The 18,206-nt window shown below is 40.1% G+C and overlaps 1 protein-coding gene across 3 annotated transcripts in view; it reads right to left on the reverse strand.

The window, feature by feature from the left end:
• The window catches only part of RANBP10 (RAN binding protein 10), a 77,117-nt gene that overhangs the window by 31,372 nt on the left and 27,539 nt on the right, over positions 1-18,206 (reverse strand). For all 3 annotated transcript variants that reach the window (XM_085314431.1, XM_085314429.1, XM_085314432.1), the window contains exon 4: positions 1,301-1,468. In XM_085314431.1, coding sequence (XP_085170557.1) covers positions 1,301-1,468 — 168 coding nt within the window. The remainder of the gene's footprint in view (positions 1-1,300; positions 1,469-18,206) is intronic.

An 18,206-nucleotide genomic window follows, 5' to 3' on the forward strand; every position in this document is an offset into this window, starting at 1 on the left:
TAACTTCAGAAAAGAAGACATATCAGATTCCTAACGGAACATTCTTAAGTCTGAGTAACTCTCCGCCATGGGGTTTCTAATGAGGGTTCCATTTATACTATTAGAATGTTAAAATCAAATCTCAAAGGATGCTTGATTTTTTTTTTCATTTGGGGCTTGAGACCTCTTGACGTGTCACAAAGCACTAGAACTGTTTGCTGAATGCACTATTACTGAATCAACATAGAAAGTTTCTGGGAACCCATGTGCCTCACTTCTAGTCAACCATCTCCTCACCTATTAACAAATGGTGACTATAAATTGGAGACAAACTGAAAACCATTCTCCAGAGAGATTCTGTCAGCATGATCTTGAGGCCTTTTTCTATCTGCCTCAAAAGAAGGAGACTTCTTGAGATATGAAGGGAAAAAAGGTCCCCATCTCAGATCCAGGTCTCCAATATACCTGCAGCATAGCTTGCTCATTCTCCCACCATGAGCTCACCAAAACTTATGCACTCTCCAGGCTGCCACACTGCTCTCCAGTCCCACTACTTCCTTCTGCCCAGTCACTCAAAACAACTTTTTTTTCTGATAAAGGTTTTGATTGTGGTATTTTTCTACCAGCTTCTTCATCTTGAATTCAGTCAAGTAGAACTGATGCAGCAAGGAGAAGCAAAGGAAAGGAGTGTTCTGCCAAACCAAATAAATTCTCTCTCAGAAGGTGAAATGATCTTATCAAAATATACTGCAGAGACAAAACAAATGTCAGAGAATTAACCCATGGTGGTAAGAAGAGGCTCATCCACAAATGAAAAACATTTTAGGTGCAAATGGCTACAACTTACTATTTTAGACAAATCAGATACAATGGATGCTTGGAAAATATCTGTAACCAATGAGTTAAGACTCAAAGATAGACAAGTTTCTTTAAAAAAGCAAAAAGCCACTGAATGACACAGTGGCTTTGTAGTTAGTTCTAACTAAACTTCCCACTTCTGTATTTCCCTGCAGCCAGCCATCAACTGTATTATCCAATCCTACCACCAGCTGTGCAGTAACAGAGGAAAGGAGCAGAAGCTGGGAATGCAATCCTAACGTATATAAAGAAATTGAGCAGTATATGTCACTTTACATGCTAGAAATATTCATGTCTTGGAGGTACCTTACAATTCCTGACTTTTACTGAGTGTTCTTTTACTTTTCTTAAATCTTACCCACAGATGTGAGACAACAGTTAAAATATATGCAAAGTAGTAGAGCAAATGGCAGTGAGAGCAGATTAGCAGCATCTTGCTCCTGAGAACACCTTCTCTGCTTACCTAAACTGTGCCCATTTTTCGTGTAGAAGCAGGTATTGTTGATAAGGTTGACACAGCAGCCGATCACATCTCCAGTTGTGAATGTAGGGCCATAGGGCTGTCCTGTCCCCGAAGAACAGAAGGAGTGCCCATCATCACCGTGATACCCATACGAATGTTTATCCCACCCTGCAGAATAAAAAAGAACAGGTCAACAATGAAGCTAGCTTAGAAAAATGACAGCTTCTCAGGACATAACTTTCTGGTAGGAAATTTGAGATTTTGATTACCAACCCCAATTCATTCTGAGTTGGAACACAGTTTTAAAATCTTAATTTTCATAGAACAGTAACTGAAAAAAAACTGATTTTCATCAATCATAACATATCATTGATGTTTCAACCTCATTTATCATTTACCAAAAACAATTAAAAGAATAAATTGCCAAAAAGCCATTTTGAGAAGATAAAGATTCCTTGTTTTAAAAAACATCAAAATCATTTTTCTGATTCATCCTGCATGGGGTGAAAAAAATTCTTCTTTGCAAAACGTTTGTGTTTCCCACTAACAGAATCTTCCAGCAAAACCATTTAATAAAACAATTCTCAGCTTGCAGCTGTGTCTGCAAGTGTTACACAACAGCTGCAACAGAAAGGTTAGGGGTACTTACTGCATTCATAGATTTTTATTTCCCTTCTAACAGTTTATAAACATTTGTGTCTCTCTTGGGCAACAACAGCTCCCCTTCTGTAGATAGCTTAAAACGTAACTCTTAATGGCAAACTGGAACTTGTCACAATGGTGGATTCTAACACTAATATCTTTATTTCTTTTATCAGTAACATTGTGTCTGGGGTTAAAGTTGGGATTAGTGATTGCTCCCTACCTTCTTGCTCTCATCTACATCTCACAGTAATTCCATTATTCTGAGTTCCATATTTTGTTCTATTCTATCTCAATTCTATTCCAAATTATTTTGTGAGTTTCTTATATTTAGAAATGCAAGTATAACTGCTAACTACTGCAAAGAAGAATATTAATCCAGTCACTAAAAGCTGAAGTCTTCTTCTGTCTGTACAGTGGTCTTTTCAGGACTCTGCCTCATCTTCATCCTGAAGATGAAAGAAAGGAAAATACCTCCCAGCACTATGGGCCACAGAGTGATTTTGTGAATGCCACTTAAATCCCTTAGGCCATGCATGCAAAGTTCACCTCCCATAACTGCTCAAGATGGCTTATACTTTCTTCTTCTAGAAGACCAGTTAAGGCAGGTAGGGAGTCACAAGAAACAGTTCAGTTATCACAGAGTTTAAAGAAGGCATAACACACTCTGTCTTACAGGAAGACTTCAAGAGCAATCAGTATCTTCTACAGCTCTTTGGAGGAGGGCACTCTGCATGGCCATTACGCAGTTTCTCATGGTCTCTCTCTCTTGACTTGCTTTGCCCAAAAGAAACCATCTTGACAGTCCCACTCTTTCTCTAGCGTATTTCCAAGCAAGAATTACATCCAGAAGAAAATTCCCCTTCAAGGGGTCTTGCAGCATGGAAGTCTCTATTCTCCCACACTCCTAGTACCTGTTTCATGGAAGGAGAAACCCTCCCAGGGCTGTGAGGCTGTACAGATGACAACTATACAGCAATCTCCAGACTTGCCTGAAATCTTAAAGGGCAGAGCTTACAGAGCAACCTCAGAAAGTAAGGGCAGAAGAAGGCTGAGCATTCCTATGAATTAGATGATCAAAACCATGTTTGGTAGAAAGAACTGGCACTGAAAAGCTTGAGATAGACAGATACAACATACTATCACCTTCACTGTAAACATATTAGGCTGAATCCTTGGGCAGACTGTGCCAAACTGAAGCAGAAGCCAAAGAAAGTGCTTTGACCACTCAGATGTGAAGTAATAGTTTTGTCAAAGGGACTACAAAAAAAAATGGAAGGTCCATCAGATTAGATGGGTTAAAAAGTAAACGTGCATTCTGCAATAAAGCAACAACAACAAAAAAAAAGATTTAATATGCTGAAAACCACAGAGAGGAGAAGCCACCTGTGAAGGCGGGCTGGAAGACTTCTATGAGCTATGATTTTCTTACAAAACATGAGGGCACTGCAAATCGAACCCTTCAAATGGGTTCAGCCCAGCTACTTGTGCTTAGGAATGCTTGGCATCAGAGCACTCACACATTCACTGCTTCTCAGAAAAGCAGGAGACATTCAGCGCACGCCCAAGCCCCTCTGTTTATAGCACCACACCACATGAATGCCAACAGCAAAGTTATGGATTACAGCAAGACTAAAGTATGCCATGGTCCAAGATTTTGAATCTCAGAAGTTTGGGGTGAAAGGTGTGAAAGACTCTTAGGGAAGCAAAATCTATAAATGTTAAACAATTTCCTCTGGTAAATCTACAGTGACAGACATAGATGTGCCAACAGTTAGGTCCCTGAGGTTGGATTAGATGGTCTCCACAGGTCCCTTCCAACTTCAACCATTCTGTGATTTCACTAAGACTATTCAGTGAAATATTAATTTTTTCGCACTATGGTTCCCTTCTGCTATCTCTCGTATTTTCTCTGCTGTTGGTCTGTGAAAGGCTGCCATCGGTAGTCTGTTATTTTAGTCTCCCCAAACACACACTTGTTACATGTCTATAAATTGAGAACTTCTTCAGTGAAGCTGTTTAGGTTCTTCAGATGATAACTAATAATAATAATAACTAATCTTCAGATGATAACTAATCAGTTTATCACCTAAGCTGGTTAATAATACAGTCCAAACACAAACTGCTAACTCTTCTGTGTACAAAACATTCCTGGAATCACAAAGCTTCCAATTAATAATAACTTTGCATCACTTACATCTAAGTAGTTAAATGCTTACATATCCATGTATACCCAGGACATCAGGCTAACATGAGAAATGCAACAGGATGTCCAATTGTGGGAACAATTTTGCAATACATTTCTGCCAGTGAAGACACTACAATTTTTAAACAAAAAAAGACTTTGTTGTTCCATTATCAACCAACCACCACACTGATCCTACTGACTAATTAAAACCCCTCCTGCTCCTGCACAGTCATGTTTCATAAAATCACTACCTACTATACCACCAAAGGCACATAAACTCCGGTGAGAAGTTACTGAGCAAAGGATCTGAGGACAGCAACAGGCTTGGTACGTACTGCAGTAGCACTTAGGAACAGCTTGATCTGAAGAAGATTTCTCCACTGACAACAACTGATACTACTAGTCAAGGAAATTTCACTCATCCTGCACTTTACTAATGATTGTATATCATTAGTAAATTTTGCCAGAGATAATTTTGCCAACTCAAATGCTGTGTAGTGCTGAATCCGGTTCTTGACACAATACTAAATGAACTAAATCTATGCCATCAGCTTTATCAAACCACCATGGTCATCTTAAAAAAACAAGCTGTGTTTGTTCAAGAGAACTTACTGAACTCTCTATCAACACAAGCTGACATTAACTACATGCCTAACCTTTAGTTATTTATTAAGCAAATAATGTTTTAGTATTTCTGAAATTCTACCCAGAATACATGTCAGGGTAATGACATTCACATCATTCCAGCACTGGCAAACTTCAGCCAGTTTTCTGGAATTTCCTAGTATTCCAAACGAAAAATAACAACCAGCATTTCTGATACTTCTAGATAGAAGTTATCTGGACCTCTGGACCTGCTGATTTAAATGGCCTATCTCTATCAGAAGTTGTTTGGCATCATCTCTGATTACCAGAGGAAATAGCTCAACACATGCATTTCACAAACACATGCTCCTAATTCTCAAATGGAAAAAAAAATACTTGCTCAACACAAGTTTTTCTGAATCATTAATAACTTATTACTGCCATCTAGTAATAGGTCTATGTTATTACAAACTTTTTGTTGACTTGAACTATACTACTCACCCTTCCAGTTCCTTAAGAACTCTTCCTTTACAAAATCAGTGCTGTTTTAATATGGTCTGCATCAGACTTCCCAAATCCTTCCCTATACCTAAGTATGCAGGTTCTTTGGACTGTTTAACCTTTGTACCACCTTTACTGAACTACTTCCAGAAGCTACTGTTAAGACCCATAAAGCACATACGAGATTTCATACGCATGTTCTTAAAGAGTTGCCATACTAGACCAGATACAGCGTCAGTTTAGACAAGTATCTTGTTCAACAAGCAGATGCCTATGAGAGAGCATAAGAATAGGATGTGCATATATCAGAGTCTTCCTGAATACTGTTAGCACTTTCTAACCACCTGCAGCATACAGAAATACTAACTCAGAGGGAGATTCGATGTATTTAGTAACCCTCAAAAGATTTTCTTTCCATGAAAATCTCCCATTCTCCCTTGAGCACACATGAACAATCACAATCCACAGTATCTTGCAACAAGGATCTTCTCAGCTTAATTGCTGTGTGAAAAACCTTCCTCTTCCTATTTTTATTTGGTATCCTTTAGTTCTGGCACTGGAAAAGATGTCAAACAATGCATTAATTCTCTCCAAAACATACATACCTGTATGGAAGTAGGCTACAGTTGTTCTCTGTTCTTTTCCACAGACCTCTGCCATTCACCCTAGCATTTTCCCCCTTGTTATCCTTTCTACTACCGAACTGATGTTTTCATGAAGCTATTATAACCCAAAGATCTCATTACTGAAGGGTCATAGTGAGTTTGAAACCCATCATAAGTCTATCTGTAACGTTACAACACTTTCCACCCACATGCACTGATCTCCTTTTGTCTGTGCTGAACCTTTCTGCTATCACATTGCCTGCTCACCCAACTTTGGAAGGTCATTCCCACAGGTCCTCTCCAACATCTTTCACTTTGCTACCTTCAGTAGCTTGGTATCCTCAATAGACTCCACAAGTCCTACAGACTCTCTGGAAGGTCCCCAGCTCCTTATTTGCTTGAAAATAGATATTAGTATTTTCAATAGCTTCTGCTAGGTGTTCTTCAAAGTCTTTGCTCACCAGCTTTATTGCAGTTTTACATCCAACCTCCTCAGAGTTCATGACTCTTTCTACTTTTTGCATAAGGGCATGACTTGAGCTTTTTGATGAATGCCTTCGTCTTTTAAATACACATTTACTCCATTTGTTCAGCCACAATAGGATTCTTTTGCCTTTTCTCATGTCTTTTTTGATACATGATGTATACTTGCGTTATGCTTTCAGGGTGGGATCTTTAAGTTCCCTGTAGGGATTTAATTCCCTCCAACATCCTTTTTAGTTCCTTTTAAAATCACTTTCTCTATTGTACACAATTCCCTGTTTTGAACTGGATATAACTTTTACTCTCGTTGACTTCTCATGCTCTACAGAAGTTGTTGAATCTAACTGCATCACAACGAAAACTGCACAGTGCTTCTTTAGTTGTAACATTATGATCAAGTACTTGAAGTTGGCATAATTTCTGGCTGGCAGTTTCGAATTTAGCCACTTCATAGTTTAAAAGCACTAGCTACTATCCAGGCAACTGGAAGCATGTTGACAAAATTCAGAGTAGCTTTATAGTCAAAAGGATGTGAATTCCTGTGTTGATGCAAGTATACTAATATAGGTTTTTGTGTAGGTTTAGCTTAATGCCATGCAGGGCAAAGGAAAAGGCGAAGTTTGTGCAAATTTGAGACAGAAGGCACAAGAGCAAGAAATACTCTTCTCAGCAGTAGTAATCTACATTTGACACATGTATCACATACGTGGCTTTTCTACGTTTCATTCCAACACTAGCAAACAACACAACCCTGTTCATGCAGAAGTTGATGAATAAGCAAGCTGTTGCTATTCTGTGAAGCAGTTCCTTCTAGAGAAAACATACAGAATGATCTAATTCTCCTGATAAGAAACTACCTCAAGTTTCACCTATCTAAAAGGATACCAAACTGAAGCAGCATTCTTACCTGACATATAGCAGATAGGCTTTTACCCAGCAGTATCTGTGCTAACTACCGGAGCTCACTGTTGATTTACTTGTATGTGTAGTACACCACGCTTTGCAGTAGGATTCAAAATCAGAGACTCCTTTACCAGCACTAGCCTATCTTGATGAAAACCAAGAATTTTCTATTCTGGAACCACAAGCCTTGTACAGAGCACCAGAAAACAGATGTGACAGATATTTCTACACAAAGACAAAGTTGTCTGGTAAATAACACACTGTTTCTTTGTCCAAACTATCAGTTGTTTCTCAGACAAAGAAAGAACCATCTACAGATTGAGATTGTTTATGTAAGACTCCACCTGGACAGATTTCGCTAGCACAGTCCATCCTGATCTAGTGAGATACAGGCAGCCATTTCTAAGAAAACCTTGGGAGTACTCATGCATGAATGGTTTCTGATTGGTAGTTCATTCCAACATGACTGTGGGGTTTATGTAACAACCATTTCAGTCCTTTGCTAATAGGTGACATCTAGAACAGGAGACGCTTCAGATCTATGTGCACTTGAAAAGGTTTAAAAATTCTCAAGTGCAAATGCAGATTCCTTAAGAAATTTCAGAAACCAGGGCAACCATACAGGACAGAGGGAGATACTTTTCTCCTAAAAAGTAGACCATGCCCTGCCAAAGGTCTATAGACTACAGGCTAAAATCTAATGAGCTAGTGTGTTTGGAAGGTTGGAGAGTTTAGAAAGCAGAGTTCTCTCATTCTCTCCTTTTTCTTCCCCATCTTCTTCTCAAAAGCATAAAATCATTTTAAAGGGGGGAGAAGGAGAAAGGTAGAGAATAGAACGGTTTTGGCCACCTAGCACATGACAGTGGTCAAAGCAGAATCTAAACATCTGGCCTCCTAAAGCTCCTGTTTCAACCACAGATCATTCTGAAGACAAATATACTTAGAACATGCAACTATACAAGACCTCAGCAGCTAGTGAACAAAAAGAGGTTAAAATGCCATTGCTTTGAATTAAAGACATCAACGCCAAAACTCAAAATACCTGTATTGAAAAAACAGTATTTATTAATAGTCAGACACACAGAAAAGAGTAGCTCAGACTGTGCAATCAGTAAGCAGCAAGAGTGTGGGAAGAAAGAAAAGAGGAAAAAATACCTAAGGCTTAGAAAGATATTTTTAAACAATTGGCACCAAACTGAAGTTCTGTTTGGCCTGCTAACATCAGCAAAAAGAAATAGATAGATAGATAGATAGATAGACAGATAGATAGATAGATAGATACACTGGTCCTCTTGACAGACTATCATGATCTCAACATGCAGTAAGAAAGTGGATAACACCCAGTTCCATTGCTGCTGTTTGATAAACAGACTGCAATTATGCACTGTCCAATCACATAGCAAAAAAGATTCGAGTTACTTCTAGACAGCTACAGGATCAACTCATAAATGTCCGCTGCTAAAAGAGCAGGATTGTATGATGTTGATATTTTGTTAGAAAAGAGGTTAGATGAAATCTACTACCTGGTATCACAAACTACTCTACATACACCCCTATTCAGCCACTGTTTACTCAATGCCAACCCTGGTATATTGGGCAGATCCTATGATCAGCCTAACTTCTGCTTCTGAGGGCAGCCTTTGCTTCAAAAAGCAGCTCCTGGCAAGCAGTACTATTGGGCTGGAACACCATTTGCATCTTATCATTGTGGAATAGCATGTCATTTTGCCTTTCTATTCAAGCAGCGCCAGCAACATGCAGAACATCTTCTAGTAAGCACCATGTAAAACTGGCATCAGTGCTACACCACATCTAGGAAGGCTGGGAACTGAATATGCTGCTCAACACTGAAATCATGTAGCATCAGGCCATATATAACACAGAAGAAATACAATTCAGGACGATGATTCGAAGAAATTACCACGATTAATACTTTTATTGATGCCTCTGCTCTCCTGCTGCTCTTTCTGCAGAGTGCGAGTTCATGAAGAGAAGTCAGACTGGGAAGTCAACATTCATGGAGATCTGTTCTGAGCACTCTTCTTATTTATCATGCCAAAACAGACTTGCAAGGCCCAGTGCACTTGGAAATGATGGTTATTCTAGTAAATTAGAAGCTGAGACCACAAACTCTGACTCCTCTGCCACTCCTCAGGGTTAAAAAGATGGCAAACACTTACCTAAGTTGGGACTTTACCATTGACATGTGGAGTGTTCCCTGCCTGTGTTCGTTTCAAGGCAGAAACATTCCACTATGGCTTAGGCTATACATTCAAGGTAATCTGTACCTGGCATATAAGCTGCTGCAAAGAGCAGGGCCTTATACACAAAATAAATTCACCGGCAACTCGATCTCCAATCAGGAAAACCTGAAACATCTGAAGAGGCAAGTGATGTTGTGTTTGGCCACAGAGATGCAAATTCCTCAGAAAGACTCTCAAGTGTAATTTCTAAATTGGGGTGTTGTGTCTCTGCTGTATCCTGAGTAACATCTGTGAAAGAAAAGGCCAAGAGGTAGGCACAGTATAGGATCAGTAAGTCCAAGGGGAAGCACTGTGGCACCTTCAGTCATCAGAACTGGGAGGCCCATTCTTCAGGACAGGCCCTGGTGACTGCTCTACAGAGAATCCTTTATAGTGTTGGCATCTCTCCAGATTTTGTCTATATATAGTTTTTACTCTTTTGTATATAGGACTGGTAAATAAATTCTTTTCATTTTTCTCCCTCATCTTTTCTTGTCCAAAATTTGCCTGCAGCCTTCCTCCTCCCATTCCTCCGATCTGCAAACCTAGCTTCCTGCAGATGCCAGTGCAAGTAGTTAAGCGGAACCACCCGCTGAAGAGGGACAATAACTTGTACAAACACATAGAAATAAACCAACCAAAATACTTTTAACAAGATTTATTGAATCCAAAGTACAGCAGAAACAGATATATCCACAACGTACAAATAGCTTGTACAGTACTTAAGAGAATGGGATATTTAAGGTGAAGCCAATTATGGACCGCACTGCTTCCACTTCTTCTGCAAGACGGTAAAATGACTTCAAATGCAGCAGAAGCCTAAGTGCTGCACTGCAGGATCAATTTGTATACAGAAAATAAAACCATTTCATGCCACTGAGGACAAAATTCTCAAAGCAGAGACTAGACATGTTTAAGTCTCAGGGTTCTTGCAGTATTACACTGAAGCATGTGCAAGGTAATGGTGCAGTGTCACCACACATATTCCCAGTGAGGGACAGCTCCACAGTGGCCTCACTCCCACTCGCACTCCTAGCAGATCTAGCACTTCCATGAAAGTCTAGTTTAGATCTTATGCAGCAAAAACAGATTATGCTCAAGAACACTCAGGACTCTTGGTAAATCTGGCTGCAGGCCTGGCTCAAAGATTATTCCTCACTTTTCACAAAGTACTTTTAGTTGCAACTGCTAAAGAGACAAGGCTTGGATCAAACACTCATGGCAGAAAGACTAACTGTGGCAAACATCCAAAGAAAAAAAAAATGAAACTCCAACATCTATCTTCCATTAATAGAAGGCAGCATTACAGAGAGACAGTGACCCAAAGATCAAAGACAGCATAAGAAAGACAAGCGAGAAGACCTGCAGGAGTTTGGTAAATCCAGCAGAATATGGATGCTAATAAGCATTCCCTGATCCATCACAAAGTCCATCAGCATAAAATAATACTGTAAAATTTCCTTTTAACAATACTGATCTGACATGGTGAATTTAGATGAGATCAGCAACTCCTCCTATTTGACTGCTACTAGATATTAAGTAGGCTTCAAAACAACATCAAACCACAGTCAGCATTTTTTATACAAAATGACACTACCCATTGATTCATAAAGAGAAAAAAAACAAAACCAGAAAGCTCTGGATGGCTGCAATATTGGCAATACCACATCAACAAGAATGGTCTGTTCCACCTGCCTGAAATTTGATAATGAATCCATTTTACTATCATTACATAGCATGCAGCTCACTGCAGAATGCAGTAACCAAAACAAATTCTTACTGCCTTAAATGACTAAAGACGGTAAGCGCTCCTAACTTACAAGCTTGATGTGTAAGAGAACTACAATATATTGAAAATCTTCCGTCAGAGTCAGAACATGATCCAGTCTTTGGAAGGGACTGAGCCACATTACAAGCCATTTATAGGTTTGTAAAAAACACAACATGATTAAACCACAAAACAAGTGGGTTCTATGGACAAAAGGCAACATTCAACAACTGTCTAGCATGATCAGGTTGCCACTGTACTATTACATCTATTATATTCCCTGACATGCCATACTAGGGGGACATGGAAAACAATGCAGGGCAGAGACAAAGGAAAATGCCTGGTTAGGAGTTTTGCCATTCATCTATTAAGCAACAAGGGCAAAGAACAAAAACAGGATACAACAGCCTTTATCATATACACAGGACTCAAATCTCATCATACTAAATAACTCATATTTGCATTTATGTGTCAACTCTTAGCTGATGGGCAAGATGGCCCATAATCTGTGCTACATACAGAGAGGACACTTCAGGATATTAGTAAAGGCCACATCACAACCCCAACTATGCTATGACATCTCAACTCAACTTTGGAAAGTCTACTTTCACATGGCACAAAACTAAAATACAACCTGATGCATAACAGAAAGCTCCATGTAGAGAAAGGATAAAATGTGCCTGTAATATATGCCCACTTCTGGGAACACGTTACACCAAGGAAAACACTGCAGACAAAGTCTCTACAAAGAGTCAACCCGTATCTGTAGGAGTTATGACATTGAATATAAACCTAACAAAGCTGAAGGCAAGCCAAATTCTAGAAAACCACTTTAGACGATATATCCCTTAGTTCTAAATTCAAGAGGGCTAATTAGACAAGGACATAGCACTAAATCTGTGCTGTATCTTGGCATCTGCACTGCACTGGAGCCAGTAAGCCCTTCAAAAAATCAGGCTACAGAAAAGCACAGGACAGCCATATTCTCCCAGCCCTAGGTGAGAACCAGCTCAGCCAACGAGCTCCCAGTTAAACTGAACATAACAAGCAAGATCCAAGCTGGACAGTTACAGAGGCAACATACCGCTTCTGCATCATCCTTCTCAGAGCACCCTGCAGTTTCTATATTACCCATGTGTTTCCATTTTTATGGAACCCATGTGGTCACCAACTAAGTGACCACATTTAATAAGAAGCACCTCTTACTCATCTGCATTAATCCCTGAGCATTTGATGGCCAGTGGAAATACTTTCTCTGATTAGTCTTCCAAATTCTGGGTTACTTGCCTTGAAATATTAATACATGTTTCTGTTCAGCTTGAATGATGTGTCTAAACACCTTCTCAGATATTTGATGGAGAAGTACTCTCGTTACTCATAGCTCTGCTTTCATTCTGCTGCCTCTCATCCAGACCTGAAATCTGTGCGCCCCAGTTAGCCTAATTAAAATGCTAATTAAAGCCCAATTAAGAAAAAAAAATCACCAAACAGCTCCCTAAAGACCTGGCAAAATGGCTGACAGCAATTGTTCTGACCTGAATGCAGACAGGTTAATCAAGCCAAGGGAATGTGTGAACTAAAGTGGGCCTGAGGGGAAAAAGCAAGTAACTTACTTTGCAAAACCTTAACTTTCACATAAATAGCTACACATAAAACATGAGATTAAATTTAGCCTAAATTCAGAAGGTTATTTACTTCAATTCTGAGCTTCAGGAGTTGTTTTTGCTACTCCCCAGCTTGATAGAGTATCAGGTCTAACTGCATTTGAGACCAGGTCACATAAAGGGTGGACCTGATCCTCACTGCTATTGCAGCTCTCAACAGCAAGCGTCATGCAGTGTTCTAAGATATCTGTCTAATTCCTCCATGCCGTGTTGACTTGCACCATATCAGCTCTTAGCAGAAAACTCATGTTTTAAAGTATGTCCCATCTGGTTGTATCCAGCTGTGTACATGATAACCTGATTATGAGTTATCATACACCTCATGAGTGGAGCGCAGGACTACATGGGGATAGTGGATTAGGCTGCTGCTGTATATGGCAGCGAAGAGGCAACAGAAATAAACTGCACACGATTTCTTTTGCCATTTCGGCATAGAGGCTAGCAACTTTGAGACTGCGCTTCTGAAAATCTACTGAGGAAGAAAAACTGCATTTGAACTAAATGGAAAGCAGAAGTATAATCTCCTTGAATTCAAGAGAAGACTTCTTATTTTGCTAATTTTCAACAAGGTTATAAGAATTATATGAATCTCTGAACAATAGGACACAGATTCTATGCACCATACTTTAGCACCACAACTCCAAATAACAGATACTGTTGTGAAGAAAAAAGGGAATAGTACACAAACTGACATACATATTTGGTTACTTCTTGCAACTCCTGCACAACTTATATGTAGTAGAAGCTGGTAAAGAGTCTAACAAAGATAGATTAAGAGACTGAAGCACTTAAGAGAGGCTGAGAAGAAGGGATTGCTCAGCCTAGAGAAGAGAAGGATTAGGGAGAATCTTATCAACGTGTGTAAATAGCTGCTGGGAGGGTATAAAGAAAGAGACAAACTATTCTCAGCAGTGCACAATGACAGGACAACAGGAAATGGGCACAAATTGAAACACAGGAAATTCCACCTGAATGTAAGAAAAAAAACCTTTTATTGTGAGGGTGGTTGAACACAAAAACACGTTGCTCAGAAGAGCTGTCGAGTCTCCATCCTTGGAAATATTCAAAACTCTACACAGTCCTGGGCAACCTGTTCTAGCTGACCCTACTTTGAGCCAGGGGGTTTGGWTCAGATAATCTCCATAGGTCCATTGCAACCTCAGCTATTCTATGAATCTGTAGCAATGGGAAACACACACCTATCCTTGGAATAGAGTCCTTGGAGAAAATCAGCAGAGACAGACCAGACTCAGCTGCAAGGCATCTGGCCTAGAAAATTTGCACAGACTGGATTCTTCTGCTACCAATTTTTCAGTCTTTCTCATGCTACTCTTCTATACCCCAAGAAGCACCATATTCAGAAAGAAACTAACTCTCTGTCTTTTCCAGACACTAACAGAAGGCTGCATAGCCACTATTAGCACAGTTAATAGGCCCTTCTGAGCTCAATACCTTCCCAAACCCTGAAACATTTGGATTAGAAAGCATCAGACAGGAAACAGCATAAGAAGTATAGGCTTTGTCATTTGTTTTACATTTCTTTACTGCATGACTGAATAAAACAAAGTGCAAGTCACAAAAAAATCCATTCAAGTCCCAAGATAATTGTGTTATTTTACTAATCACTGAAACAAAGGTATCCAGCCCTTGTCTTCAAAGTACTTGAAAAAAAGGCAGCAACAGGTCGAAAATTAAAGGGACAGAGTGCCTCCTCAGCAAGTTTGCTGATGATACCAAGCTGGGAGGAGTGGCTGATACACCTGAGGGCTGTGCTGCCATTCAGAGAGACCTGGACAGGCTGGAGGGTTGGGTGGAGAGGAATCTCCTAAGGTTCAACAAGGGCAAGTGCAGAGTGCTGCACATAGGGAGGAATAACTCCATGCACCAGTACAAGGTGGGAGCTGACCTGCTGGAGAGCAGCTCTGCAGACAAGRACCTGGGAGTGCTGGTGGATGACAGATTGACCATGAGCCAGCAATGTGCCCTTGTGGCCAGGAAGGCCAATGGTCTCCTGGGGTGCATTAGGAAGAGGGTTGCCAGCAGGTTGAGGGAGGTGATCCTGCCTCTCTACTCAGCCCTGGTGAGGCCTCATCTCGAGAACTGTGTCCAGTTCTGGGCTCCCTAGTACAGGAGAGACATAGTGCTGGAGAGAGTCCAGTGTAGGGCTACAAAGATGATCAGAGGGCTGGAGCATGAGAAGCCTGAGAGGGGATTTTATCAATATGTACGAGTACCTGAAGGGAGGGTGTCAAGGAGATGGGGGCCAAACTCTTTTCAGTTGTCCCATGCAAAAGGACAAGAGGCAAAGGGCACAAACTGAACCACAGGAAGTTCCACCTGAACGTGAGGGGGAATTTCTTCACTGTGAGAGTGACAGAGCAGTGGAAGAGGTTGCCCAGAGAGGTTGTGGAGTCTCCTTCTCTGAAGACCATTCAAGGCCCGCCTGGATGCAACCCTGTCTAACATGCTCTAGAGCAGGGGGGTTGGACTAGATGATCTCCAGAGGTCCCTTCCAACATTACCAATTCTATGATTCTATGATAAAGGGATGCAGCCATTGAGCAGCCAGCCAAGCTGGCTTCAGTAAGATGCTCTTTCAGAAAAACAGTCTTCATGATCAGTTGGACAACTGTAAATTGGAGAGAATGCCGTAAGGCAGGTTTTCAGCACACATCAAGTAAGATTTATATCTATTTCTGTATAAAGCAAATTTAGACCTTTGATACCTACACATATCTTTAGAACAAAGTTTCGCAGAGGAGTTGTTTCGACTGGCATTATCTCTGCGATCAGTTAATAATAACCCTAAAATCAAACAGCTTCCCCCATCGTTATTAAGCCAATTATATGGTCCAGTTGACATGCAGCCATACAAAGCGGTTTGCTAGCATAAATAAAAGGGTACCAGAAACGTAAGCAAGTTTGCAGTTAAGGAACTGGAACAGCTAACCAAGGAACTGCAGGTGTAACTCAGCCTTAGAAGGGCTTCCAGAAGTGGTTTTGGAGGATTTTACATATATTTATTATTTACTGCAAAACCAATATCAATCCTACATTTTCTTTATTCTGACATATGAAAGTTATTCATCATCATGCGTAATTTTTACAGGTATGAATTTGTGATGTCTGTATGAAATTCCTCACATGTACTATTGTTACTTGTGTGCAAATCACACAGGAAAGCAAGGAGTTTGGGTACTAATCAAACTGGGCCTTAAATATATTTATTGTACAAATAAAATAATAGTTCTGACTAGTCAAATCTCCTTACAGCTGGCAAGAAGAAAGGTTTAAACATGGACTGGCAAGCAGATTTGGCTATATAGTAATCCTGCACTGAATAATTCCAGCAGGATACTGTATAATCAGCATTGCTACTACCAATCTAACAGAAGTAACATAACAGATTCAAATTGCCATTAAAGTATTAAGACCAAACAAAGTATAGATTTTGATATGGCTTTGATTAAATTACTCAAGTGATCTGCTTTATCCTACAGCTCTGTTTGTATCATACAGTACTCAAAGGCCTCCATAGCACTTAGTGCTGAAGAGGACCCAAAACCTATGCCAAAAAGTAGAAGACATAAGGAAAATGAGAAATAAAAGGGAGACTATAAGCAATAATTAGGCAAGTACTTAAATCCCAAAACAAGAAATCACAAAGCTTCCTTCAGCCATTGCTGAATAATTCGAGGAGTTTATCTAGAGAGCTCTATGATCTTGAGTTCTCCATGAAGAGTCCTCCCACTGGTTAAGGGGGAGATAAATTGAATATTTCCATGCTTCCCTAGAGCATTCAGCCTCCCTTCTGATTAACAATAGAATCAGAATTCATCTTTTTCCATGGTGCTACAAGGTTCTCTATACACACTTGAGAGACACTTACCATGAGGACCTTCCCTCAACACAGTGTGCATCAAGTGCAAAAGGCAGCCTTCCTACAGCCCGGTATCTGCTCATTCAAGCTCAACACATGGACTCTAGACTCTCAACAGCTTGTGCTGCCATTGGTTTCTCCCTTTTTTTTTTTTTTTTTTTTTCCATCTGTATGCCTTCCTAATGCTTTAGCAAGCTGAAGACTAGGTTCTTTTGCACAGGCCCTTGAAGTCACAGAAAATGTTTTTATGATGCACACTGTTTGCTAGCAAATAGAAAAGATGTTCTTTAGACGTCATGGCAATCACAGAAATAATTTGGCTGAAAGGAACCGCTGGAGATCTCTGGCAAAACCTCTTCCTCAGAGCAGGGCTAACATTTAACTTTGATCAGGTTGCTCAGGGCTGTCCTACAGAGGTTTGAAAATGTCTAAGGATGGAGATTCCACAGCCTTTCTAGCAACCTGCCCCGAATCCTGATGAGAAATAATACTTTCCTTATGTCCCGTCACAATTTCTTTTATTGCATCTTGTGTCATTGCCTCTCCTCCTTTGATTGTGCACTTCTGAGAAGAGTCTGGTTCTCTGTAAGCTCCCTTTAGATTGTAGAAGACTGCTACTAGATCCCTCCTCAGCTGCTTCTTCTCCAGGCTGAACAGGCCCAGTTCCCATAGCTTCTCTCAGGATCCTGCAATACCAACATCTATTTAACCTCTTCCTTCTCCAGTCCCTTTGCAGAGGAAGCACACCTGCCTGAAAACTGCTTGCAAAACCCACTGCAGGAGAGATTGATATGCCTTTCCTCAGGTAAAGTTTAAAGACCACATATTCCTCAGCAGCTTTTCTCTCCTGCTTCACCCCCTCCAAACCTTGCAAGATAAGCTGAAAAGAAATAAAGTCCTACCCAGAAAAGTCAACAGCTACCTATCAACAAGGGAGAAAGACAAAAGGAAGGTATCTGCAAATAAAGCTAAAACGAAGACCCACTCACCTGCTTGGTAGCTTATGGAGGGGGACTGACGGCTCTTGTAGAGGAGAGAGATTTAATTCCCTGTGAATTCATCAAGGAGATGCAATTCCCAGTGCTCATTTTTACGTAGTCTACAAAGACCCTTTGCTGACCAAAGACATAGGACAGTTGGACAAGCTGTTCCTGTAATTGGTGATCTGGTTTAAGGAATTATAGTCCCAGAAACCAAACCAAATTTGTGGTAGGTTTCTGTATACCAAATTCCAATGTTTTATCTGACTACATACTAATTCAAGACTATAAAACATTCTTAAATATGAAAGCCTGTTCTTCTGATAGGGTATCTGAAACAGGCAAACAGTGAATAAGCCAAGAAATACCTTTTAATTTTAAAAGTAAGATAAAAAATAATCAAACACAAAGTTCTGTAAAGCAAACAATGGCTAGTGAAAGAAAACTGGAACTTCCTCTAACAT

The sequence above is a fragment of the Rhea americana genome, unplaced genomic scaffold, assembly GCF_003343005.1.
Source record: "Rhea americana isolate MKP2758 unplaced genomic scaffold, rheAme1 scaffold_403, whole genome shotgun sequence".
Lineage (NCBI taxonomy): Eukaryota > Metazoa > Chordata > Aves > Rheiformes > Rheidae > Rhea > Rhea americana.